Here is a 27,986-nt window from a genome sequence, read left to right as displayed (position 1 = left end):
TAATCTGTTTCTCTTCTTATTTCTCCGACATCCTTCAAGATGAATCAATCATTTTCCCATTAGGAGATTATGTATGTGCCCTTAGCTCTGCCTCAACGTTGGGTAGTGTGTCTTCTGTAGAAAAAGATGGCAGTTTGTTTGTAAGTCTTTAAAAAAAAAGAATATAAAAAAGGGTTTTTGCTGGATTCTTTGAACCATATACACAGGATAGTTCACAATGCCCATATTTTATGCACGTATAAACACCAAGGTAATTATCATGATTTATGTATCTTTTTTTATGCCTTTCACGTCATCAATTTAAACCATCAAATGTAGGGCCTTGTTTCCCAACGGATATTGTACTCCACAGATCATGTAAACAGTTATAGTTTATTCAAAGTCATATTTACTGCACCATTTTATTATGAAATCATTTCTTCACCGATATCCAGCTACAGCCATTCAACCTGAAGCTCCCCTATTAGCCTCCATATTAAACTGTATATGTAGGCTAAGTTTAACTTGCTGTTTGTAAATAACCTCACAGCTAATTATAGCATGCCCTTAAAACTATTTTATCCAAGAGAGCTTTAATGATTAACCAATAGGGCATATCATTTATATTATTTTTAAATATACTCTGTTAATCAGGATTGTTTCATGTGGTTAAGCAGACATCTTCTTGAAAGCAATATGTAAAAAACAACCAAATCACTCTGATAAAACACACATATATCTATTTGGCCTGCAAAGCTAATGCAAAACCATTTCCTATTGAATAATGTCTGTCTTGGTTAACATTGGGTTCTTCCTCCTAAAATGAGAGTCAAAGTATATCATGTGCAGGAGTGTACTCTCTGTTGACTTCAGATAAGGGGCCCATTGACCTTGCTCCTTTTCAGGTCAATGGGTCACCTCGCTGCACAGAGGTGACGAGGTCCAGCCAAAATGGTAGTTCTATTTCAATCTGGTGAAACATGACCCCTGGACCACCGAACCTGAGCAGTCAAGCAGTGTACGTGAGGACACAACAGTCAGGACAAAAAGGGTAGGTTGATTAGCTGCTAAAAGGCTAGAATTGGCCAGAGTTATAAATAGTACACCAAATGAACTGAAGGCATGCCACAGGGAGCTGTGCTTCTCTCATTATCAGATAAGCTCTCCTGCTGGGTGATATCTCAAGAGTACTGTTGTTCAAGACTGTGTAATGATGCAAGAGCCATGCTGACATGCTGCTGGTTCTATAAAACCTTGAAGGCAATATCAACGGAGATTCAGTGATGAGAGACCTCCTTGTGATTAACACCAGCACCCAATCCATACCACAGCAAACCCCTAGGGTTCACTTCATTCTGTTTGTGTGTGTCCGGCTAGAACATTAGAACGACAGACTAATCCAGGTGAAAAATCCAGGTGAAATTCCCAGCTCTGAATTAAAGAAACCACCAACAAAAACATATTTAGACAGTTTTTCTTTACAAATATAGTCACCATACGAAGTGTGCATTTTATTACAATTGTTTGTAAAGTGCTGTAGCTACAAGACTGATGCAGCTAACGTAATGGAAGAGCAAAGCCACTTGATAGCATTTATGTCATTTATTTCAGTTTGGCATAACAGGGACGCTCAATGGAATATGAATACCTACAGCTGATAAAAGACATTCAAGATACATAGTGGACAGCTCTCTGACGCCATCTAGAAACAGATGTAAACTTAAATGCATTAATGTGAAATTCTATTTTCTGTATCTGTCAATCTCAAATCACAGAAAATAGATTAACAGGTGTTTAACAAACATTAATACATTCCTCTGGACCCGTTATGTTGTACACTGGCTGCAGAAAAATCACAGATACTTTATTAATGATGTTTATTACAGACCTAAACAACTGTCAATTAATGCACCCCCCTCCCCCAACAAAACACATTTCACCAGCACAGTAATATGGCCTAATATCCAAGACCTTTATCCTATATTTCAAAAGCAACAGAAGTCAGTGAGTGAAACTTTGCCACAGAATGGCAATATTTTGCAACATGTTTGCAAAAACAAAACAAAAAAAAAAGAATTACTCCATTACTCATTTAATATACATGCATTTAATTTACATTGCTTTGCAAATGTCAGAGATCACCCTTCATTTATTAAATTTGCAGGTAAAATTGTCATTTAAATGCATAAATAATTAAGAGGACTGTTGTGGCCTAATTGATAGAGAAGTGGGCACTGGACCAGAAGTTTGAAGGTTTGACACCCCAAAACTCGTGGGTGGTGGCATGAATGAACAGTGTTGTCCCCCCCTCAAAAAACATGGCTGAGTTGCCCTTGTGCAAGGCACCTAATCAACAACTGCTCCCCAAGTGCTGGGATGCCATTCTGTCACTCCGTGTGTGTGTGTGTGTGTGTTCGCTGCCACTGATGTATTAAATGTAGAAGACACATTTCATTGTATATTTACGAAGACAAATAAAAGCATGTTTACATTTTTTAAGTTACTAATTTCTGAGGACAATAACATTATAAAAAGAAACAGAGAAAACAGGACTTTTAACAAACATGCAACACATGGCAGACCAACAAACCTTTCACAATCAGATACAGTAATTACAGCTTTCAGGTCTGAGTAAAAATCAAGCTCCACTCTTGTTGTGAAAAGACTTAACACTGAAAGAATTTGTAGCTGTCAAAAGGCCATTACTGAGAAATAGAAATAGCCAAACAATTCATTTGCAAATCCTACAAAGAAGCCGCTGTTCTTTTCAAAACAATATACTGATCACCTCAGAACCCAGAGCTCAACATCAGTGTGTTTGGGCTTGTCAAAAGCAGGAAATCAAACTAGGATTAAGGCTGAATTTTGGAGGTGTGAAGTTTTATTTTTTTATAAGACTCTAGACTCCCAAAAATATAAGATGCAGTAATAATTATTAGTTTTTTTAGGGTTCTCTTACACAAAGAGTGGTCTCTGATTTTACACAGTACTGTACATTACACAAAGTGCTGATGACAGTATAATTAATTAAATATTTGACTCACAGAAATGCTGTGTTTTATCTACTTCTATGTTATAAACCATCACAGACAAGACATAGCATATTTCTAAATACATTGCCTTTAGTTATAATGCCAGTGTACATCAAATGTCCAGTGTCAGTTGTTTCCTAATGCATAAGATAAGGCTGTCAATAAAACAGTGACTGTTATTAAAAACAGTTTTATGATTTCCCAGGTAGGTGTATTTTGTCTAAAACAATTAAATAATTAAATTGCTGATATTATTTAAAGAATTCAGCCCATTATGGAGTTCGCAGCACAAACTGTTTTGGGAATGTAAAGAAAAGATATCTAACTTGTTAAAAGAAATGCTCCATTAAAAAAGTCAAATATTCATGGAAAATGTTAGAGCCCAAATGATGGTCATGCAGCATGTTTGGTCGTTTTTATATTTGTTTTGAGCTTCACTGTGGCATTAGCTACAAATAAATAAAGAACATGCTTATAAGAAATAATGAATCATCACAGTAGCAATAGTACATCATGTTAAATCACTTCTGGAGGGAGGAAACACTATTGTCTGCAAATGATCAAAAACAGTATTGAACAAGGCAACCGGTATAACATTCAAACAGAGTAGGGTTTTGCACCAACATTATTCTAAGGCAGGTGATGCTGACGGAATTTGTGTTTGGGGTAAAACCTGAGGCGCCAACTCCCTGAAGTTCACTTCGCAAATGTGTGCCAACATACGCAGCGTGTCACTTCACAAGTTCAATTTTTAACACTAAGTTTGGTCATCTGAAGGCACTCCTCTTTCAGCGCCTCAATGTCATTTTTATAGGAATTTGTCTTAATGTCTCCATAGAGGTCTGGCTTCTTGGTGGCCAAAGGTGTTTCCACTGTGAGGGAGCCACCCATCAGCATTTCTGCAGGTTGTCCACGTTGGAAGAGGCCCATCAGGGCAGCCAGTGCTCGGCTCACGTCGTTGCGGGCTCCTTCATTGACAAAGCAGTAGAGGATTGGGTCTGCTACACAGTTTAGGCTGGTGAGAGCAAGTGATACATGGTATGCTGCAAAAAGTTTCTCCTCCACCCCACAGTCACAGGGGTTACTGATGAACAGAACACTGCGCCAGAGCAGGAGAACATGGTAAGGGGCAAAACAGAGCAGCACAATGAGTATAAGGCTGAGGGCCAGCCTCTTGATCTTGGCTTTTTCCTGCCGTTCAGTGGAAACATTTCCACGCACTGCCTTCAAAATGCCTCTGTATGCTGCTATCATACAGCACCAGGGAGCTAAGAAGCCCAGAAAGATTCGGTAGAGGTTTATTCCTGCCACCCAGTCCTGCATCGGATACTTCTCGAAGCAGAATGTGCGGTTGAAGCCAGTCTGAAAGAGCTCATCATGGAACAGTGGGGCAGAGTTGGCCACCACTTCTATAACCCAGACAATGACACTAACCCAAATGGCTGTCTTGACACGACGGACTTTGGCAAACTTGAGTGGATGGGCCACTGCCAAGTATCGATCCAAAGAAATGCAGCAGAGGAACGCGATGCTGACATATATGTTGGTGTAAAAGATGAAACCGAACAGTTTGCAGGAACCTGGCCCATGGATCCAGTTATCATGCTGAAGAAAGTAGTCAATCCACAGTGGCAAAGTGGCTATGTACAGTAGGTCAGCCACAGACAGGTTGATTAAGTAGATGCCTAGCTCATTTTTCTGCCTCACCTGCAAATAAGCAGCCCACAGGGCCATACAATTGGTTGGAAACCCAAGGATGATAACAATAATATACAGCACTGGCTGGAAGAACTGGTCAATTTTTGAGTCAACATTGCAGGTGGTCAGTGTAATGTTACACATGATCTCTTCACTAGCTATGAAACTTGATATTATAATCAAGAAAAAGCTGAGCTCTCTAAAGTCTCATGTCAGGCCATAGTTTGGGGGAACTTTGAGGTTTGGAACAAAATAAAAACACAGCTGCAAAGCACACTGTTAAGAAAATTCCATAGGATACATTCCTTGCTGTTTTGCTCTGGATATGTTCAGTGTACAAAAAACAAAGTCCATGCCCATGTTGCTCAAGCATGGTGGACACAGGGCATCATATGTCTCTGGCACACTTCATGGCTGGGTCTTTAGCTTTTCTACAAGAGATCTGAAAGTTAGGGGCTCTTCCTTTAGCAGCATGTAGCAGCTGGGCTCCACACCACAGTCTTCCCCCTCCCTGCTGTCACTGAATACACTTCTCTGATTTATTTTGTTTGGCTCCATCAGCGACGTCCATCTGGAAAGAGAGGAGACGTGTTAGATAATGTTAGTGATATGCCAGGTTAAATTTCCCTTTCCAGAAATGTTCTTTCTTATACAGTGACAGTTATTAAGAAAATGTTAACCTATCATGGTCACATGACAGAGAAGGCATGCTGAATATTTCAAATGAACCAACACACCTAGGCCACAAACATGTCTTATTTGGGTAAACATCTTTTGTAAAACAGTGGTTGTACTATATTGTTTTAAACTGCAAATATCAGAGGAATATTATTACTTTAGAACATGTAACAATGCAACTTTACCCTCTTGCTCTCATTTTATTAGATAAACTGTAACTGTTTTCACAAATGAACTCTAGAAAATGTCAGTAGAATCAAGTTCTGCCTCCTAAAATGACATTAATGCTTGAAGAGAACATCGATAATTCAGATAACTCCAGCCTTGTGTAGTCAAAATATTTAAAATCTAGATTTAAACAGTAGATTTAGACAGTAAAGGCTTGCAAATGCAGGGAAAATGGCAGCTGTTCATTTATTTTTTAAAATATGAAATGATGAACACTGTGTAAATAGGTTGATTATGGCACATTCTTTTTAGGTGTTATGGTTCTAAGTTCATAAACTTGTTGTGTGCTCATTCGTTTAGGTTCAGTTTTCCTTAAATTGGCAACCTGATCAAGCTTCGTGTCTGAGGAGGAGGGGGAAGAGGCAGACGGCCCTCTCCCTTTTATTGAAATCGTACTATAGTTTGCCATCAGTATTACAGATTGCTACCTTCACAATAACTAACACCAAATCACCATCTTTAAATCGTCTAAACCAAAGCTCACATATAGGCCTTTTCATTCATTCATTCATTCATTATCTGTAACCCTTATCCAGTTCAGGGTCGCGGTGGGACCAGAGCCTACCTGGAATCATTGGGCGCATGGCAGGAATACACCCTGGAGGGGGCGCCAGTCCTATACAGGGCAGTACACACACTCACATTTACTCACACCTATGGACACATTTGAGTTGCCAATCCACCTACCAACATGTGTTTTTGGACCGTGGGAGGAAACCCATGTGGACACAGGGAGAACACACCAACTCCTCACAGACAGTTACCCAGAGCACGACTCGAACCCACAACCTCCAGGTCCCAGGGGGTGTGTGACTGCCGCACTACCTGCTGCGCAACCATGCCACCCACATATAGGCCTATTTTGGATAAAATAAGTATGTTGTAAAATATACATATCAAAAAAGTGGCTTTTTGTACAGGTATGATATGGTATCCATGTAGGTTCAAACATATCTGTTTTCACAAAATTGTCATTGAAGTTAAGTTCATGTAGTATGGCACTGAGGGAATGGGGTGTGGTCAGACTTTCTGTGCACTCTGTGGGGCAGGGAGCTGCTCCAAGTGAAGCAGCAAACTGATTAGCTATGGCAATAACCTGTGTAACAGTCTCTTGGCCTAGTAATATGCCTCAGTTTTCTTCAGTAGGCATTGAAAGAAAGAAAGAATGAAGGGAACTACAAGGTTGCAGAGAAAAGAAAAGAAAGCTAGAGATGACTAAGAAGCTGTTCTGAAAGCTTGAGGTTCAACTTAATTTTTTAAATTTTGTTAAAATAAAGTACCACCTCTGCATCTGCATACCTGAAATGCTATGCTCTTTTCCAGCTCACCCTACCAAGGAATCAACCACAAGCACATCAAACACAAAGGTCTGATTATGTTTATTTGAGGCAATACTAGTGTCTTCCTATGCTTTTCAATTACTAAATCAAATTAAAATATTTAAACATTTCAAAATTTTGTAAATTGTTTTTTACAATCCTTATGAAGTCTTATGACAATAACTCAGTTAATTGTCCACTAGCACTGTCCTACTCACAAAATACATGTTGCATTATTCTCTGATAGAGCGGCACAGGTAGTGTCTCAGTCACACATCTCCAGGAACCTGGAGGTTGTGGCTCCTCACTCTCTGTGAGGAGATTGGTGTGTTCTCCCTGTGTCTCCGTGGGTTTCCTCCGGGTGCTCCAGTTTCCTCCCACGGTCCAAAAACATACATTGGTAGGTGGATTGGCAACTCAAATAGTGTCCATAGGTGTGAGTGAGTGAGTGAATGTGTGAGTGTGTGTCGCCCCGCAAGGATTGGCACCCCCTCCAGGGTGTGTTCCTGCCTTGCCTGGACCCACCGTGACCCTGAATTGGATAAGCAGTTTCAGACAATGAATGAATGAATGAATGAATTAATTAATTATTCTCTGATAGCATCTGCTTGATAAAACTGTAACACAAGATAGTGTGACTGGTAATGTTACACTATATTTCAAATGTACATAAAACACAAGTACACTGAAATATTTTCTCTTATTTCAGTACTTTTATTTAGAAGCATTTGCTATCTGTGATGTTAGAAATATTATAAAAAGACAGCAAAAAATGTTCCTCTTAATAGATTAAAAGCCTAACATTAATTCATGTTTGCATAAATAATACTTGTGCTGGTTTTAGCTGTTGAAATATGGTACATAGGTTTCACTTACATTTAGTACTGGAACCTTAATATCACTGGCTAAAGCTTCTGAGTGCTGCCAAAGCTACTTCAGGCTGTTAAACCACCATATTGTCATACAGCTCTGGGGAGTGAAACCAAACTCAGTATCTGCTTGGAACTGTTTGTATCTCCTCTGAGACAGCGGCTGAGCAGAAGAGATAAAATAAAATGTTGGGTGTGCAGACTTAACAAATGGCAGTAAACAAGGCAGACTAGACCCAGGTTCCTTCTCCTGAATCTCTGTACACACTCACTGGGGCCTGAGACTGTTTCACTGAGACTATTCATACATCACCCCAGCAAAAATAGCAGCGTGTACAGACTGGACAATTTCCCAAAAATCAATTAAAAGCTTACTATCAGACTACTCTGCCAAACAGAAGTTATTTTAGGATCAATTACATTTCATGTTTGTTCTTTCAGCCACACTGTATACATTATTTTATCAGCAGGAATGATTAGCATTTGATCACTCTTTCCAGATGTTGTCCTTAAAACAATGAGATATTTGGTGACTCAGTGTTATGGTTTATGGATGAGGACTGAGAATTTTAAATTCGGATTAAGTCAACAAAATGGAGATTTTGCACAGACTCCAAAATTCCATTTCAAACTCTTAAACAGTCTTAAACAGTAGGAATGAACACTTTCAAATCAGAATGTGGAATGAATAAACAGTGTCACGAAATGGAATATGGGACAGTGAATGCAGAGATGTCCAAATTATTCAAACTTTACCCAAATCAATAGGTATTTTGCTATGCCACTAACTGGTTAAATTGAACATAATTATAGAGGTAACAGGTAGTCGGGTTAAATCTAGACAAAATTTCTGATCAAATATGTTAATCTCAGCCTTGTCTTGTGTTTCTCTCTTGGGCCCAATGTTTCCAGGTGTGCTCCAGACCCAATGCAACCATGATCAGGATGAAGAACTTACAGATTATGAATGTGTGAATGAATGAATGAATGACATATCAATTTACAAGCATTTTTATTGCCTGTGATAACCATGACTTCGAAGGATTTCAGCTGCGCAATAATCTTTTAAAAAACTAAGCAGAAAACATCCAGTATTGTGGCCTAAAATGTAGGCTCAACAACAGTGCAGTCTTTGGCTATCACCAATAAGATCTAGTTTAGATTAGAGTGTCAGGATACAGTTATGTGGTAAGCACACCAGAGCTTAATAGTAAACAGTTCATCATCAAAATCAGTGAAAGATATGCCAGGGCTTCCTGTATAGGTTTGTGGCCAGTAACATGCCATAATTCACTTTGTTAAGAAACAAGTATTGATCTCATTTAGCATGTTCAAGCTTCTTTTGATGTTCCATGTTGGTACATAAAAGTATAATAATATCTGGCTTAAAGGCAACATCGACATTGTTTTTGTATTTTATTTTTTTCCAGATGCCATTTCTTTGCCATGTGTAGAGAGAGATAGACAAAGAGAGACAGAGAGAGAGAAATCCTTGCATACCAGACCAAAACACTTTGTTTTTTAACCATTTACTTACACTGGGGCTTTGTAAACAGATCAGACTGGTTTTCAGAGTGCAAACAGACTGGAGAACAGTACATGGTGAGGACACATTCTCAGAACTTTATAAAAAGTGTGAACGTCACCTTTAAATGAGGTTTAAATAAACATGAAACACAATCTACATCATGTTGACTTTGATGGCTTTTAAACTACTGCATTCTCAGCTCAGAGAGGCAGAAAAACTGTTTGGCAAAATAAGATCCAGAATGGAAAATCTTTGATATCATCATAGTTTGTATTACACAAGGGAGTATAGACAGTCTTAGACTGTCAAAGGCTAATAGTTGCTAAAAAGCTGTCTGCTCCTTCTGGGAACATCTCCCAGAAAAATACCTTTTAGCTATTCACAGTTGAAAGACTAATATTTCACCTACAATGGAAGAATTCCATGAACACCTCTACCATACTTAAAAGGGTGAGTGGGAACAACTCACAAATAGAGAGATCCCAAAGGTCAACAGCTGGGAAGTGCAATATCAAAGGAGGCAAAAGGAAACCTTTTCACCACAAGGGTACCAGAGCAAAGGACGCAGACAGGAAGACTATGCATCTCGATACTATAAACAGGAAATTTTGCTTTTTACATACCTAATGGCACTGCAATTTAAAAGTATAAAAACAACAACAATTATATTAATTCTCTACCAGTCACACTGAGTGCAGCTATGGTGTAATTCTGTGTCATTTTTGTCTATTCCAAAATCTCAATCCCAAATGCCTGTACAAACCAAACACTGTGTAGTATATATGGGCCACCTTGGCTTTTAGAAACCTCAGATAATCCATTTTATTGTTGGTTTGGGACTGCGCTGAGAGTCTTTTCTCCGTCCCACCACATTACTTTTGAAATGGATTAAGTGGCTCAGAAGATGATATTTAAGAGAACAATGTCTGTTCTTTGATTAAAAACAGTCACAATGAGTGCCCAGTTCAGTTAAAATCAAGAAAAATATAGTAATATAAAAAGTAGGCCTGTTGTACACAGTCAATATATATATAACTCATGTTGAAATATTATTAACAGAGGAAGCTCATGACTACTTAAACCAGGAACTGTGATTCAGTTAGAAACAATAGAGTCAGGAGTACAAAATACTAAGAAGAAGAAGAATCAGACTGGGATTGATTTTTCCTCATGCGTCAGCAGGAGAAGTGAGAAACATCAAGGAAGGAAATATCCCTAATATCCTCAAAAGAAGCATTTGTAACTAGTGCCTTTATCCAGGAATCACCTACTGCACACTGACCTAGACTGTGTTTCGAAATATGGGGACAACTAGCAGCATAGTATTCTTTAACGGTGCGCAAAGGCCAAACAAAAGCTAACGTGAATAACACAGTGTGTAAGGCTGTAAATTAAACTGGACTGGTAAAACTGAGCTGGAAACAAAAAACACACTGCACAGCAACATTGTACTAAGGCCTTTATGCCTTATGGGCAAACTACTAAAGATGAACATAAAAGAGCTCAAATCTAAAACAAAGCACATAATGTACCTTTGAATCAGCACTGTGACAGTATAAAAGATGTATTTTTCTGTTCACACTACACATTGGACATAAGGAGAAGACTAAATGTTTGGATTTGAATTCTGAAGGGAAAAAAGAATATAGACACATGGAGCTACAACAAACCTGTTCAACACTATCCAGAATATGCTCTGCCAGGCTGCCAGAGGAGATTAACTTACCTTATAACACAAAGGCTCTGCTGACTCTAGTACTCCAGCAGAATGCGTTTGCTGTGGCTCTCCCCAAATCTGCTTACCCCACATCTTTCTATTTTAGAAGCTCATTTCTCATGATTGTCCAAATTTCTCTCTCTCTATCTCTTATATATATATATATCTCCTGAACAGCAACTGGATACTACATGGATGAAATTTGCAAGGGTATAATGTTTGCACCATCTACAACACTGTGTCTAACCCTAATCTTATGAGAAGTTAAATTAATAATATATTTAGACAGGCCATATGCAAATGTGTATGGAAAGTGTACATGTAAATTAAACACAGCACTGGAGATACACTATGAACAAGTTATTATCTTTGGAAACCACCATGTTATCAACAGTTTATGGGACATCAGGCAAAACTTTAGAACTTCCAATAGAAAATTCAGAAGGAATTATAATCTCACTGAAATAAGAATATATTTTATTTTATTGTATATTATTCTATTTCTATTTCCTATTTTCTATCTACTTAACTTGTTTTTTGTTAAACGCGTTGGTCATAAGTCAAAGCATTCCACTGCAAGTTGTACCGTGTATCACTATGTATGTGACAATTAAACTTTGAATTGATTTGAGATATCTTCTTTAAAATATAAGCAACCACAATGTTAAACAGATATCTGATTAATTCATTTTACCCCAGATGTGCATTGTTTACATTTGTGTCTGTATTTTAATCATTTTTATTCATTTATAACACAACAAAAATAAAACAGTTTTTTAGGGGCTGGAATGTCACAGTTCATTTCCTCTCCTTCTCCCTCAATCCAGAGCTGCTCTCCGGGCACTGGGATGGCTGGCTGTGGCTCTGGGTGTGTTTGTGTGCTCAGTGCCCCTAGTGCACTAAAGTGTTTGTGTGTGTGTGTGCGCGCGCGCCTTGGATGGGTTAAATGCAGAAGACTATAAAATGGCTGTAAAATGACAATAAAGTGCATGTTTATATTTATTGCAATAATTTACCCAACTTTATTTCTCAGACTGTTATGCTAGCCATTTTTATGATCACAAAGAGCTGAGTGAACTAATGTCTGTTGAGGTTGTGTAAGTGGAATTGTAAACGTGTTGTAAATGTTACATTTTTGGATCAGTTAATTTCTACAAACATTTTAATTTCACGCAATCCTAGCAGGTGTTTCCGGATCATCACTCTTCTTTAGATGTTGGCAAAGACCAAGGAATCCAGTGGACTATGGACCCTTTAATGTATCCACCCATTTTTATCAACTCTACAGTTCAGTCTGCTGTCTACATGTGCCACAGAGCACCTCAGATCAGTCCTACACTGAATGGTAATTAATGTCTCCTAAAAACATCACTCCTAAAGCAGGTCTGCAATCAGGTCCTAAGTAAATAAAACAAAAACAGATGCATCTCTGCAAAGGTCTTGAAGGAAAGAGTGCACCCATTATTGTGACATACTAGGATAAGAAGCTAATAAACAACATGAAGTATCTCCAAGTGCTCTGTTTAAACCATATAAAAAGGCTTAATGGAGTGTATTAAATCTAGTTTTATCAATTTGCAATTTAATTACGCTCACTGTCAAGAGCATCAAACACAATGGTCATTTAATTCCAGTCAAATTCACTCTGGGTTTAGCAGAATGTCAGCCTTGTTAAGTAAGGCCTAAGGTATCTGCGAACAAATGGTTCTGCATTATGTCAAGGTCAGATGTGTGACTGCTATAAGAAAGAGTAAACTGACAAACAGGAAAGCTACAAGACCAACTCATTACCCATCTATCAAAGTAATCATCCTGTTCTACACTGACTCCGTAACAATCAGCTTTTTCACATCATGAGAAGGCATATAAGAGTCACAGAAATGTTTAGCTTCATGAAAAACAGAATTTGGACTGTGGAAAACAGGTGAAGGGGGTGGTAAGGAAAAAGATGATAAGGTCATGATGACAATGAAGGAATTCTGAACTTCACCAGCATGTTCAGTGTACCATAAATATTCCACAGAAAAGTGTCATGTTTTATGTGATCATGCTGTATTGTGGTTATATCAGTTCAGTGATTGGATGCTTGGCTCTGATCCTGCCAGATGGATTGTGTTGAACCATTAACAGCTTTGTGTTTGTGACAGCTATCCCTGTGGATCACACTGCTCATGTTAAATAACGAGTGTAAACACAGCACTTCACAACCATTCAGCCTCCTCATGGCCCTCTGAACCTTGGATTTCCAACGGCCTGATGGGAAAACCCCATATTATCACACCAGCCCCACAAGCTCAAACACACAGCCAGCACGGGCAGAGAGGAGCTGGCAGCATTTTAATCAGAGAGAGCTGAGAGATGGACGTGTCCACTTCTCATAAGAGAGAGAGAGAGAGAGAGAGAGAGAGAAAGGGAGAGAGAGAGGTGGAGGGGAGGTGAAGAGAGAGACTGATATCTACAGGAAGATCAGACTAAAATAGAGTGCCTGATTATTCTTTCATTCATTAGGGCAGATCAAACATCTAAAGTGATGACATTAGGGCAGGGATACTATAGTCCAGTCTAGTGATACTTTGGCAAAAAGCAGCAGGGTCATTTGGGTTTATTTTTATACTGTACATGGAACAAAGGAAGGGCAAAAGGACAAACTGCACACCAGATTAAACTCACTACATTTTTCAAGAACACCTAACATTCTGCTAACAACCATCAAGAAAACATATTTCAAAAGAATGCTTAAAAACATATATATAAAAAATTGGACTGCTTAACTGAGCTATCAGATACCAATATTAATATGATTATTATCTTATTGGAAACAAATGTGCTCTCAAAAATGTACACAGGTAAGTCTGTGTAACACTGACAAAATTCAACATTAAGATACTTTCCAACAGTATGTAGTATTGTTTAAATCAGTACCAGATGACATTAATGAGCCCATTTTATCTAAATACTAGTACTAAACTGTTCTCGTTTCTTTCACTGAAAATTACAACAAATTTAGCCTTACACAGTTTAATTGTTTAGTTATTGATTTTAAACTCCTCCTTCAGAACGTTAGCGCCCGCCCTCTCCGTTCCTCAAAGGAGCACCAACTAACACGACCAACCCCCCGTACAGGATAGTTGAGGCTATTCTCATCTCTGGTACCACGCTGGTGGAACGAGCTTCCAAGCACTATCAGAGCAACAGAAACCCTCTCGGCATTCAAGAAATCATTGAAAACCCAGCTCTTCCGAGAGTATCTTTTGCACTGAATGTCTTTCTTTAATGCACTTATTACTTCCTGGCATATTGCACTTAATGTAAGGTATTTTGTATAATTTGTGCTGTAGTTCAAATGTTAGATCCTCTTTTGTAAGTCGCTTTGGATAAAAGCGTCTGCCAAATGCATAAATGTAAATGTAAATGTAGAACGTCCTATAAACACTAATCCATGACAGACACTGCAGTTAATTTTGTGTTTCATGTTGGGAGAAAGAAAAAAGCAAAAATTTATTTAGTATCTTATTAACATTTGATCCTAAAACTCAGGCTAATTATATATAGGAAAAATTCATGAAAATTAGATAAAAAGAGGAGGATTATTATGGTAGGTCAGTAATGTGGTGTACCATATCAACAGTACAAGTATCTACATGCCACTATTTTTTTTTGATGTCTGACAGCAAAAACCAGAGTCAAAAACAAGTATCTTGTAAAGACTTCTGAAGTGCTGAGTAGATAAGCAATCTAAATTAAACAGGTCAACACACTGCTGAACACAGATACAACCTGATTCATTTTCTTTCTATCTATGAATTTTAAAACTCGGTTATTCCCTGCAACCGCTTATTTGCACTAAAGAGGACTGAAGAGACCAGTCTGATGGTATAGAGCAGGCTGCTTAATTGAGGGTGTGTCTGAGTGAAGTCATCCAGATTTTCAGACAAATAATGATTTGAAGATTAGTGGAATCTGCGAGAAACTTGTGTTACTGAAACACACTTCAGATGACACAGAGTGTATTTTCAGAAAGCACACAGCCAATCTGGAAAGCAAGAAAGTACTTGAAGATAATAATTTCCAGAGTGGCGATACAGACTAGAGGGATCTTGTGAATCAAAGATGTCAGGAAACCAGCTCCTCTATACTTTTTCAGTGTTATTGTAATGCTTAATGCATGATTCAAACCAATTTGATTTGTGAGTGACTCACCAGCTTTGAATATTACAAGTATATCTTAAGCTTGATTTAAAAATTTATTTGCAGAAAATCTTTTTCCAGTGCTTTTTTGCATATAAATAAAATGTTTTGTCTTAAAGCAGGTTTTATATGTTTGTACAATGGACATTTGCACCGATGTGTCTAACGTCTATAAAGATATTTGCATTCTGATGTCTGAAATAAACAACCAGAACACAACAGTCCTGTCCAAGAAGGGGAATGCTGAAGCCAGCTCTGCTCAGTAGCAAAATACATTTCAGAGATAACATCAAATAAGATCCAGATCAATAAAATCCTTACGTTATTTATTATCATTTGGAGTTTCTACCTTCAAAACAGCCTAAGCTCTAACTGAATGAGCATTATCATGAACATTGTGTGAAGCCGGTGCTGGAGTGCGATAACCTAAATGGCTGATACAATGAAACATAATATTTCCCTTCTTGTTGCGTATTTTTACAGATAAGTTACAGATAGTGTGCGATCTGAATTGTTACGTAAACCGTTGCACTGAATGTGTTATTAAAAAAAGTGCTGACTGTGCTCTCCTGCACACTGTAATAAGCTTGATCCTTCTGAATCTGTTGTCTCATAGAACTGACAGTGAAAATTCCTGACATAGTGATGATATAATTTGTGCTTTTGCAGGACGAATAAATCACATGTGCAACATACTGTAGGGTCACTGCATCTTCATAAATATATAAGCATGTTCTTAAATTTCATGGGTGGAAGTTTAGAGCTCATCATCTGGGTGCAGGTTAAAATAAACTCAACATAGCTCATTACATTTTGAAAAATTTTGTAAGTAAACTATCCTCTGATGTTTACATGGATTTTCTCCAAAACGTCTGTGTGAAATATGACCCCATTATATTAAATTGCTAATATAAACATGGAGCACTAAATGCAAAACAGCATGTACCCAATCATCATCATCAACATCAAGAAACAGATTTATTCTAAATACACATATTTTTGAGTGCGGAATTGTTTACTTCTGCAAATATAATTGATATGATATATATTTTTTCTCTGAGAGTGCTGTCTTCTAATGTAATTTAATAAAACCATTTAATCAATTGTCTGTAAGCACTTATCTGGTTAAGGGTCGCAGTGAGTCCAGAACCTACTCAGAAACACGGGAACACACCCAAGGGGAACGGGGTACACTCAAGACCTCACTCACACATTTACTGTCACCTGGAGTGGTTCTCGAACCCACAACCCCAAGACCTGGAGCGACACTACATGCTGCACCACCATGCCACCAATTAAGCAATCTGTTATGTTTAATTTGGTTATTAATATGGTTAATGATTACTGATGGGTGCTAATAAGTGTAATAAATAAGTGTCAAGTGTTATGATAGTGTTTATGCCATTTCTAGGGATTCCACATTTTTCTTTCTTATACACATGGGAACCAGTCCTGCAGTTGACAATATTTTTGTGTAAGTGGAATTATTTAGACTGAGCACAACAGCATGAAAGCAACAAGTTCAGGTTTGTTTGGAACAAATTTAGATCCAGTCCATTTCTGGTCACACTGGTCTCATACTGACCTGACCTGCATAGCTACCATCTGTAACATATCTGACAGTTCATTTACATAAAGGCCATAACATAGCAAGGTCATAGCAAAATTCAATGCAACAGTCCTGTTTTACTCATACTACATTATATATTTTTTCTAATTACTTTATACTATTGTAGTTTATACTGCTACATTTAAGACAGAATGTGCGCTTTAACCAGCTAAGAGTATCCCTCCTCGCATGATTCTTATTGCCCAGTGTTGAGAGAAAAGGATGACAGCTTACTAATAAATCAGAGGCCTCAGTTTTCCAAAGTCTCTCAGCACAAGCCTGTAGAGCATTCAGGTCACTAACAGCTATGAAGATTTTATACATCACATTCCAGATTATGGGGTATGATAATTCTATTTCAGAAAGCCCTCACTGGAAATCTAATCAGATACATCTAATTTTCTTTGCATCAAAATCCTTTTAGCTGGAGAACTCTCTGTCCTCATGTAATAGAATATTAGTATATTAGTGCTGTCAAAGTTAATTCATGCCATTAATCCTGAAACTTTCACACGTTATTATGTTCAATGCATTTTATCAAATTTGTCCACAGTGTCCTCTAGTAATTCACTTTAGCAGGTTTATTTAGTGGGTGGCATAATGGTGCAGCAGGTAGTGTCACAGTCACACAGCTCCAAGGACCTGGAGGTTGTGGGTTCAAGTCCCGCTCCGCGTGACTGTCCGTGAAGAGTCTGCTTGGGTTTCCTCCGGGTGCTCCGGTTTCCTCCCACAGTCCAAAAACACACGTTGGTAGTTGGATTGGTGACTCAAAATGTCCATAGGTGTGAGTGAATGTGTGTGTGTTGCCCTGTGAAGGACTGGTTCTCCCTCCAAGGTGTGTTCCTGCCTTGTGCCCAGTGATTCTGGGTAGGATCCAGACACTGAACTGGATAAGGTTTATTTACAGCATCCCTACTGTTGAGTTGAGTTCAGATGGCAATATATATTTATGTTGAAATATGTATTAAATCTAATACAAAAGTCTCACTCTTTTACCCTCTCTCCTCCTCTCTCTCATTCACACACACAGCTCCTGTGATCTTATCTTGCTTAATCTATCCATTTATCTCTTAATAGTTATTAAGCTGGTTATGCACTGAAACGTTTAATCAGCAAATTAGGGGATTCTAATTTTAAAATACCATGAAAATGACAAATTCTTTGAATATTATATGTGATTTAAAAACAAAATGCTCTAACCAGTTTGTTGTGTATACCATAGTACATATTTATGGACTTTATCTCCCTCCCAAAATTACAAGGAATAACTAGCATATTAATTTGTGATAAATTATTATTAATCACAGAATATTGATGTGATATTTTAATCAATTGACATCACTAATATATATAATGTCATTGTGTTGGGCTTTTATTTGACAGTTAAACATCCAATTGAAAGCATTAGCTTTAATAAGATGGAAAATGCAAATAATCACAAGAAATAGGGCAATTAACAATTACATATTTTAAAACAATCAACAGCCTCGTGTTGTTATTGTTCTTCATGTTTAAGCAGCAGAATTCTCACAGTCTTAATACTAGATCATTTTAATTTTTTTAAGCATGTCAGGGAGCTGCATTAATAGGATTCCGCTGCTTAAACATAAAGAGCAATAACAAAAGAAAAAAAAAGATACATTTATCCTCAGACTCTTAGAGGTCAGTAATATAAATGGACAGTACAGTAATTAGCTATTAATAATAGGGTTAACTTGACACCAGAAATTTGACATGTTTTTGACAAATGGATATATACAATAGGGATGTAGCAATATGGGACTCGAGGGCCAATGCAAACATGTCTATCATGATATAATATTGTATATAAAATGTTCAAAATGTGAATACATTTATCTGGGTCTGAGAATAGAAAGAAATGATTGAGTAAAACGAATAAACTGCAGAAAGTTTATCACAGTAGCTCAAGGCCACAGAAACCACTCTGCTCTTCCACAGCTCCTTATCAAACATCAGCTTGAAATATCAGCCAAATTTAAATATCTGTGCAGTTCCAGTAACTCTTAAACAAATATCTGCCAGAGTACTGATGAGATTTCAGTATCTTCATTGCATCCCTCGTCTGGTTTGAAGAATGAAATGTCAAAAACTGTGAAAAATGAAATGCGAAAAACGATATTCTATTACAATAACAAAACATAAAATTTTCATCACACGTTTATCTCACTGTACGTGTTTACTGGGTTTATAACATTAGTACCACAAATAATAAAATTATTTTCAGTGTTTTTTCATATCGCCAAAATTCCCTGAAATATTATGATATTATTTTAGGGCCATATCACCCACCCCTATCTCACATAAACCCTTGGAGACCATATATGTCATCTGCTCAGCTTACTCAGCATCTTACAGTACAGATAATGGATGCATCAACAACGCCAATAAATATAACTTTGCCTTTTTTGACTATAACCACGTTTAAATATGTGTTGACTCTGATCTAAAGATGGCTGAGAGGATTTCACTCATCCAAAATGGCATTACTGCTGAGGTGAACGCTGCTCTGTTCAAACAGCAGAAGCTTTTAAAATGTGAACATTAAGCAACTGAAAGGGAACTAATTCAATTGGGCCACAATCTACTTGACATGATGGATGAGCAGGTAGCAGAACGGGTTCTCAACAAATATTTCACTCAGTCTCAGCTTACATCACCCTGTCACTTATGAGCCTCCAGAAACAAATTAACTATAAATGTAGAAAGATGGTAAAGGCCAATCATATTCAGACATGTAACAGTAAAGATGGTATTACCAGAAAACTAATCATGAGCTAATATTAGAAAAATGCATGTGACTCTATACCCAGCCAGAGAAGTTTCAGTTCTCATTTCAGTAATAGACTATTCGGCAGTTAAACTTCAAACACTGTAACTCTAAATGATAACACTTTTCTGCTAATTATAGTTCACCCTTTATACTTGTAAAAACTTTGAAGGAAAACATTATAATATTAAATGTGGCATAAATATTGAACAGGCCAAAATGTAAGCTCCAATACCATGTCTGAAATGTGTTCTCTGTTAACTTAGCCATAGCATTACAATGAACACTCTTCTACACACTTAATCCATTTTATGAGCTTCACTCACAATAAAGGTGTACTTTGTAATTCCACATTTCCAAGCTGTAGTCCATATGTTGCTCATTATAAACTGATGCCTATTTTCACATAGTTTTTCTAAATTCAAGACACCCTTTAGGCAGATGTGATTTGGGTGTTGGCTCATTTTCAGCACTACAGTGGCACGGATGAGTTGCTGATATGTAAATGTGCATTGGTATGAGTGGCTGCTGCTGTAGCTTTTAAACACCTAACTGCCATTGCTGGACTGAGAATAGCCAAATGACCTAAAATATCCCACCAATAAGGTCCTGTGGGCAGTATCCAGTGACCACTGATGAGGAACTAGAGGATGACCAACACAAATCATGCACCAACAATTGAGTTAGTGTCTCAGATGTTGCAGTGTGTACTAACAAGGCTGTTAAATCTAACAGAGTGGGCAGTGTTGAAAACTTTCAGCAGTACTGCAGTGTCTGGTCCACTCATAACAGTCAGTGTCACTGCAGTACTGAGAATGATCCAACACCCAAATAATACCTGCGCTGTGGTGGTCCTGATCCAAATAAAACGAACAATGTGCTTAAAAACAATGATGTCACGGGAATGTTTTGGATAATCAGTGTATACTGAAATGTCAACAGAAATTATCTGCTTGTGTAGCAATTTTATGACATATATAAATAGTGTAAGCTATGTGAGTGCACTCGTACTGTGTTTAAATGCTGCTGCTACACCTGTGCCACAATGTGATAGCACCATTATATGTGAATCACTGCTCAACAGCCAGTAACTTTATACTTTTTATGTTGCATTTTGACTCATGCTTTTTAAATAGGTTGCTTTTTGACTTAAGAATACAGACCAAGGATTAATGTGCTAAAGATATGTATAGTGATGTTTTGAATGAAGGAAAGTACTAGAACTGTTCTAGAGTGTTTTGTATATTCATTCAGCCACCAAATTGTGATGTTTATCTTTTAAATTAAAAATGCATGAATTCCTTTGTTGCCATAAAACAAATCACTCAGATAAAACATTATTTTGGCTGCAAGTGTGTTCATTTGATCAGTCTGCTCACACTGGTTTATTCACTTTCAGCTGTACCCTCTTCTTCAAGAAAGGAAATTTCCATTGTTGCTTATAAGGAATAATATACTGTGAAAATATTTCCATATGAGGAGCATACAGAGAGCTGTACGGTAGTCATTGTTTTGAACAGTGAAATATGAAATCACAAACTTGTTTTCATTCAGAGCACAAACAGTTCGTCTCAACCAGAGCAGCATGCTTCCATTTTAATGAATTCTGAGACATTCTTTGGAAATCAAAGCTAATTTTGTCACACCTGATCAGAAGTCATATTGTTTCTTCTTTTACTTTATAGCATGGATGGACCTATGAACATTGACTGTGTAAATGTTACACTAAGGCCATTGTCTGATTAGTACTGTATTGCATCTTTAGACTGTGTATGAACAGCAGGTGAACCCCAGCAGGTAAATGGAGCAGGCACAAACACAAGGCACAAACCTCTTGGCACACACACAAGACAGGTATTTAATACAGGCCTCGCGGGCCGCCTGTTTCATGCTCTGGTGGACAGGCAGCAGTAAGTCCAGGGCATGTGTCCTGCAGAGAGAACTAATGATTTCAATAAAAGTGCCACATTTTCCACTTAGATCTCTGGTCAAGAGTTTTATTGCCAAGGCATAATGCAGATCAAACTGCCCTGCTTCTCTGAACATGTGTTAAATTCCAGGCACTTACTATGAGCTGATGTCAGAATGTCTATCAGCAAATGTGTTAAAAATGTGGGTGACAGAAGCAGCTGAATATTGAGCTGTCTTCAAAAAGAGCAGGATGAGATTAGAAAAACAGATTAGAAGTGTGACTTATGCACTAGTGACACATTTTGGTTCCTACAAAAACACCTACAATCTTAAGCGCTGCCTCTAGTCCATCTGCTTAGATGTTTACATGCTTAACTTGGCAGTTCTACTGTACACAGCTGGAGGACTGCAGAGGGACACCACCTCTACAAACAGCAGCAAGATATTCAAGAGCCGCTCAGACATGCTGCGTAAAATATTTCAAAGCAAAGCATGAGTAAGTCATATGATGAGAAGAAACTAGATAGGGCAACAATGGGCCAAAGAAAAGAAAAGTATCACAGATGAAAGGCTGGAGTCCAACATTGTCTCCATGTGTGAGAAACTGCTCTCAGAAGGGAGTTGGTGGAACTGTGGAAACTCAGGTGTCTGGCTGGTGATAACCTTATGTATTATTCACAACATACTGCCACATTTGTAACGTCCAGCTTCTCTCACTTTCTTTGGAATAATTTTAACTAGGATTTCTAAACTTGTTTAGTACAATATTTTTTTAGGATTTTAGATTTAAATTAAAAATGACAGAAATTTGTAATGGCTTTGTGATTAATGATTAAAAACAGTGATCAGATTTTAAAACACATCCAGAGCTGTTAGTCTCTGTTTGTGGACTGAGTCAGTATCTGACTTACTGTATTACAGCAGTTTAACAGAATAGCACTCTGTTCCGCAGTTCATGGGGAACTGTGTAAATATATTTTTTGGTGAACCATTCTTTATGTTCAGGTTTCAGATCAAGGTCAGATAAGAACTAACTTCAGGATTAGGTTTTGTGATAAAGAAATGTTACATTACAATGCAGGTCCTGACAAGGGAACCAACTGTGTGTGACTGTGCATGTAGGAGTAGAGAAAGAGAGGGGGGGAGGGGAAGAGATATATATATATATATATATATATAGAGAGAGAGAGAGAGAGAGAGAGAGAACCTTTAATGAGACTATGCTGAAGCAGGTGTAAGATTAAAAAGTGCTCTTATTCAAAAGCACTTGTATGAAAAGATTAAAAGAGGCTCTCCAGATTCATTTATCATATGAAAAGAACATCTAAACATTGAATTACATCTTATAATATATACGGAAACTGACAGTGTTTCTGCCACCTGTGCAGAGTTGGTATTTAAGGGCAGTGCCAGTTTAAATCATTTAAAATCAAGCAAGGAAATCCTGTTCTTAACAGCTGACTTTCCTGTGCTGTATACAACACATCTAACAAGCATCTAATACAGGAGAAAATATCGAGCCCTGTAACTGAGAAAAGTGTAGAGCTTGCAAATGTGTCACTGTATTTTTCACAATTTCAGAAAAACACCCGTGCTGCCCTGAACTGACTCACTTCATCTTTTTTTTCCTGCAAGATGTCATCACGGTCACTGTCGCTTTGCTAAAAGCCCTTTATCCTGGAGACCATTAGGGAATACAGATTACGCCTAACAGTGTGTGCTGAGTTAAATATGGAGACAGACGTACAACAGTCTGCATTGTCTCCTAACATCATTTCTAGAGAGTGATTCTCTTATGTAAGTTTGTGGACATGGAGAAGACATGGATATGTTTATATCAGCTCTGCATATCCAGCCACTTGGAATGTCAACTGTACTTGTCTCATGGATAATAGCTTTGCTGAGGCTGTGGTGTTTACACATTACTGTGGAGCAAGCAGGATATCAGATGTCACTCCATTCTCCTTATGTTACAATAATGTGGGTTATTTTTAGCTAAAACATTTTGGTGGCACTTATCTATATTATTAGAATTTTATAGAGCCTTAAGGCATTTAAGATAGTGATACATGAAAGTACTCACGTTTTAGTTCAGGGAACTAATTAATAATTGAAGCAATCAATGATCTACCAAAAGCAGTGGAAGCAGATGTGATAAATTATCAGACATCCTGCTTGAAATTATTTTGCAATAAATATATGACCATCCTCAGGAATCAAGTAGCTTTTTGCAGGTTAGGTGCCTTGCAAAAATGCACCTCAGCCATAGATGTTCCTACTGCTCAGGGGGATCAAACCAGAGACCTTCCAGTCCCAGGCCTGTTCTCAAGTCATTTGGCCAAGGATACTCTATGTATAAATATAGATTAAAACTGCAGCTAAACTTAATTTCAAAGTTATTGTACACGTAATCTCTGATTACTTCTACTGGTCCATTAATCAAATTTTAACACAACATTTGTCATAAAAAAAATAAACTAAAAGGCATTTGAATGGAGATAACATGGTTTTGTCGTGAGAATAACAATTAGACACCAACCAATTGATTACAATAATGTATACTTGGGATCTACAGTTTGTTAGACAGGATTCTTCTTGTTGTGATATCCTTTTTAGTCCACTTTAAGTTGCTGAAGCTCTAAATTGAGAGACAGGATTAAAGGCCAATTAACTAGCACAAGAAAATGAACTTCAACATGTTAAAACAATTACCATCTCATTGTGAAAGGCCAAAACTCAGTAAACAATAACAGGCAAGTCCAGTTTAGCCAGACTTCCACTGGCTGTACAGAATTTGTCAGACAAGCATCACCATTATATTTCAGTAATGGAGTGGCATATATTCATACGGGCCCCATATTTTAATAACGGTATATAAAAAGGTATATTTAAACATTGCTTTGTTTATTCATGATTTCTATTATGTGAAACTGTGGAGCAGTATAGACTAGAGAAGAGCAAATAAAAGCAGGAAAAAGTGTTTGCATAAGACTTTAGGAACAGTGGTTACTGTTCCCATTCTCCCAACCTTAAAGCAATAACTTTGACCCAGTAAGACCTTGGTAATGAGCTGATTAATAAGATCACGTAAGTTTGGAGCAGAGAAAACACTGTGCTAGGGTGATGGAATAAGATTCACTTGACCTGCTTAGTAAGCTACCCTGTTTCGATTAAATCTTGATTGGCAGATCCTAGAAACTACCCGACTACAAATAAACCTCACCTAACTCTTCATTTATCCCCTCCACCAGCTATTTGTTTTAATACGTATAACTGTGTATACTTATTTACACCCCAACTCTACATTTTCCACAGTGAACAACACTATCACAACTACATATTCAGTGAATAACACTATGAGTAACAATAATACAATATTTCACAGCTTTTTCTGGTAATACTTTGGGCAACGTAACTTCTGTAGGCATGGCACAAACTACAAATTACTTGCTGTTATGAGATTACTGGTAAGTTTTATAAAAATACCTTACGGTGCCTCCATCCTGCTGTGGTAAAGATTTTTCCCTCACACAGCCTGGTGTACAAAACAGACATTACCCTGCCGTAACACCCTCATTAAGGTGGCGGGTGGTGCTGCAGAAGAGACGCCATTGGCCATCAAGGCGATTACTCTCCTCTCCTCGTCACGCTTTTAATGTCCAGTCTTATCTTACATCCCCAAGTGGGCAATTACTGCTCACTCAAAGCGACTGATTAAACGTCTGAGGACTTTTCTCACAAAGCCTGAGTTAGAGGGCCTCTATCACACATGCATGTGGTGGAAATCAGCCTCAAGTATTAGGCCCCACTCAAACATACCACCCAGCATGAGAAGGACTTGATTCAGGTACGTGTCATGAAAACAAAATCCATGACCCATTATATCATGGAAAAGAGAAAATACAACCATCCCAAAGTGTCTGGAGTCACATTCAAAGCCACAATGTCCCTGAGGTTCAAGCTGTGGCTTTTAGTTAAAAGAGAACTGAGGACTAAAGAGGCCCTCTGTGCTTTCATAAATATTTCATGCATTCAGAAACTGGAGAAAGAACTGCCTCCTAAACTTCATTTATTCCTGAAAAGCTTTGCCTAGAATAGGTACCAGTTGAGGTGTATCACTACACAGGTTCAAGACCCCGTTCTCAAGATTTCATGTGCTTCACATGTATACATTCTACTAAATTCTAATCTTGTCCCATATGGACACATTTGGTTCAGAAAAAACAATAAGCTGCATGTCCTTGTGCAAAGTGATGTTCTTAAAAAACTGTTCCAAGTTTGAAGCAATATGATATAGAGACGGCAAGCACCAAAAGCCTGGTTTTGATCTGTGAAAGTGGTTTTCATTATGATATGCAAAACAGATGGATACAGTTTCAATTTCCTTTTTTATACATAGAAATATTATTTACTATAGACATTTAACATTAGCCATACACACTGCCTCTACAACAAAAATGTAATAAACTAGTAAAAAAATATACATAATAATGTAATATTTGTCATTGTTAGGGACACTCTTAATTTAACTTAAATCTAAATCCTAGAGCGGACCAGTAAGTATAGAAATGCAATTAATACAGAAATAGACATAGTAACTACATAATTACATCATAAGTTCCATATAAAAATACAACAAATAAATGATGGGAACAGTAACAATAGGACAAAAGTACAGTGACAACTGTATTAAAACCTAACAAATAATCTTTTGTTACGGATCACAGCTTCAGTGAAAAGATGAATTCTGTTGAGAGAACTAACAAAAAACGAAAGACCCACAGCGTTTTAGAGGAGAGAGAAACTTACAGAGTTTTTAACTGTTTTACATTTCTAAAAGGAATATTTTACCCACAAGAACGTAAAAACGATTATTTTTTTATCAGACTACAGTAACCGCCCTTCAAAAGCCTGACACGAGAGAGAGAGAGAGAGAGAGAGAGAGAGAGAGAGAGAGCAGCTGTCCTCTCAAGGGAATGCGAGATAAGAGTTCAAAGTGGTAAACTAAAAAAAAACGAGATGCACCATCTTAACTTAAAATAAAAATTTATTAAAATGCAAAAGTCCTACGCGAGAGTATTTAAGGGTAAAACGTAGCTAAAGATGAAAGCCCTCACCTCATGGAGCTGAAGCTGAATCGTCAGCGCGGTCTTCATTAAAGAAACCTTCTCCTTAACACATCCATCTGAAACACGGGTCTGAGTGGAGACACTCAGAGACTCCCTTTCAAAACAACATATTCTCACACACCCGACACACACAAACAAACACACACACTGCTGCGGTTTCGTATCATCCGGCAGGGTGACTCCACACAACAGAGAGGGAGAGAGAGGCGCGCGAGTTTGCAACGGACTCACTTAACGGAACTTACACGCTCTCTCGCTTTCTCTCTCTCTCTCTCACTCTCTCTCTCTCTCTCTCTCTCACACACACACACACACACATATACACTCGCTCTCTCTGAACCCTCTCTCACCTCTCACCCTCTCTCTTTCACTCTCTCTCTCTCACACACACGATGGCGCTAACGCTTGTTTTGTTTAGATTCATGGCGGCTTTCAAAAATAAGTATTTCTAGCTTGTGTTTATATTCATCTACGTTCATCTATATGTTCATGTATATTCATCGATACACTACATCAGTCACGTGTCATGACATGAGCTGCGTCCAACACCACCTACATTACCCACCCATGCTATAGATCTACACGTATCTACTAGTCTACTCTACACCTACGACAGGCCTCTACGCTACTCTACTCTACTCTACTCTACAAAAGTGTAAATACTATATTACCCATTGTTTTGTACACTACACGTACTGTACACAATTACTGTGTATGTATATACACATACTACAGTACACAAACATACTAAATATTATACTACATGAACCTTGTTATAGTGTATACTATACTATATATACATATTAAACTATATATATATATATATATATATATATATATATATATATATATATATATGTTATAGACATTTCTAAACATATTTTTTTAACGTATGCACATAATATACTACATCACCTCCAATAACTACTAAGCCCAGTGCTGGAGGGCTTCATACTCCTCTGGCAGACATTTTGACCTTATAAACTATATGCAGTTGCTTCTTCAAAAATGTTAATATGTATATATTAGCTTAGCCGTTGTCGTCTGTCCGTCGTGTTAATCAACATTATTTTTGTGAATATTTAATCAGATGTTGTTTGCCTCTTCTTGAAGCAGCATCTCAACCCTCTCCCTCAGCCTCAACCCTCACACTGACTGCAGCACTCATATGTGCAGCGCAGTGCAACAAATGATTCTCCCCAGGGGCTAACAAGGCCATTAGTGTGAGTTAAACCATGCACACCTCTCTGTACTATGCCATTCTTCTTCAGTAAATATCATTAAAAGATAGCACTGCATTCAGAAACGTCTAC

General features: G+C 37.7%; 1 protein-coding gene across 1 annotated transcript; it reads right to left on the bottom strand.

Annotated features, from left to right (window-relative positions):
- Positions 1–1,576: 1,576 nt before the first annotated feature.
- gpr4 (G protein-coupled receptor 4) lies at positions 1,577–26,876 on the bottom strand. Its single transcript, XM_066679040.1, has 2 exons — positions 26,662–26,876; positions 1,577–5,280 (listed from the first exon to the last, which is right to left on the bottom strand). Exon 2 carries the CDS (start codon positions 4,851–4,853, stop codon positions 3,756–3,758), a length of 1,098 nt encoding a protein of 365 aa, XP_066535137.1. The 5' UTR covers positions 4,854–5,280; positions 26,662–26,876; the 3' UTR covers positions 1,577–3,755.
- Positions 26,877–27,986: the final 1,110 nt, after the last annotated feature.

Source organism: Hoplias malabaricus, chromosome 1, assembly GCF_029633855.1.
Source record: "Hoplias malabaricus isolate fHopMal1 chromosome 1, fHopMal1.hap1, whole genome shotgun sequence".
Taxonomy (NCBI): Eukaryota; Metazoa; Chordata; class Actinopteri; order Characiformes; family Erythrinidae; genus Hoplias; species Hoplias malabaricus.
The sequence above is the reverse complement of the archived record's forward strand: the minus strand, read 5'-3'. Positions and strand labels throughout refer to the sequence as shown.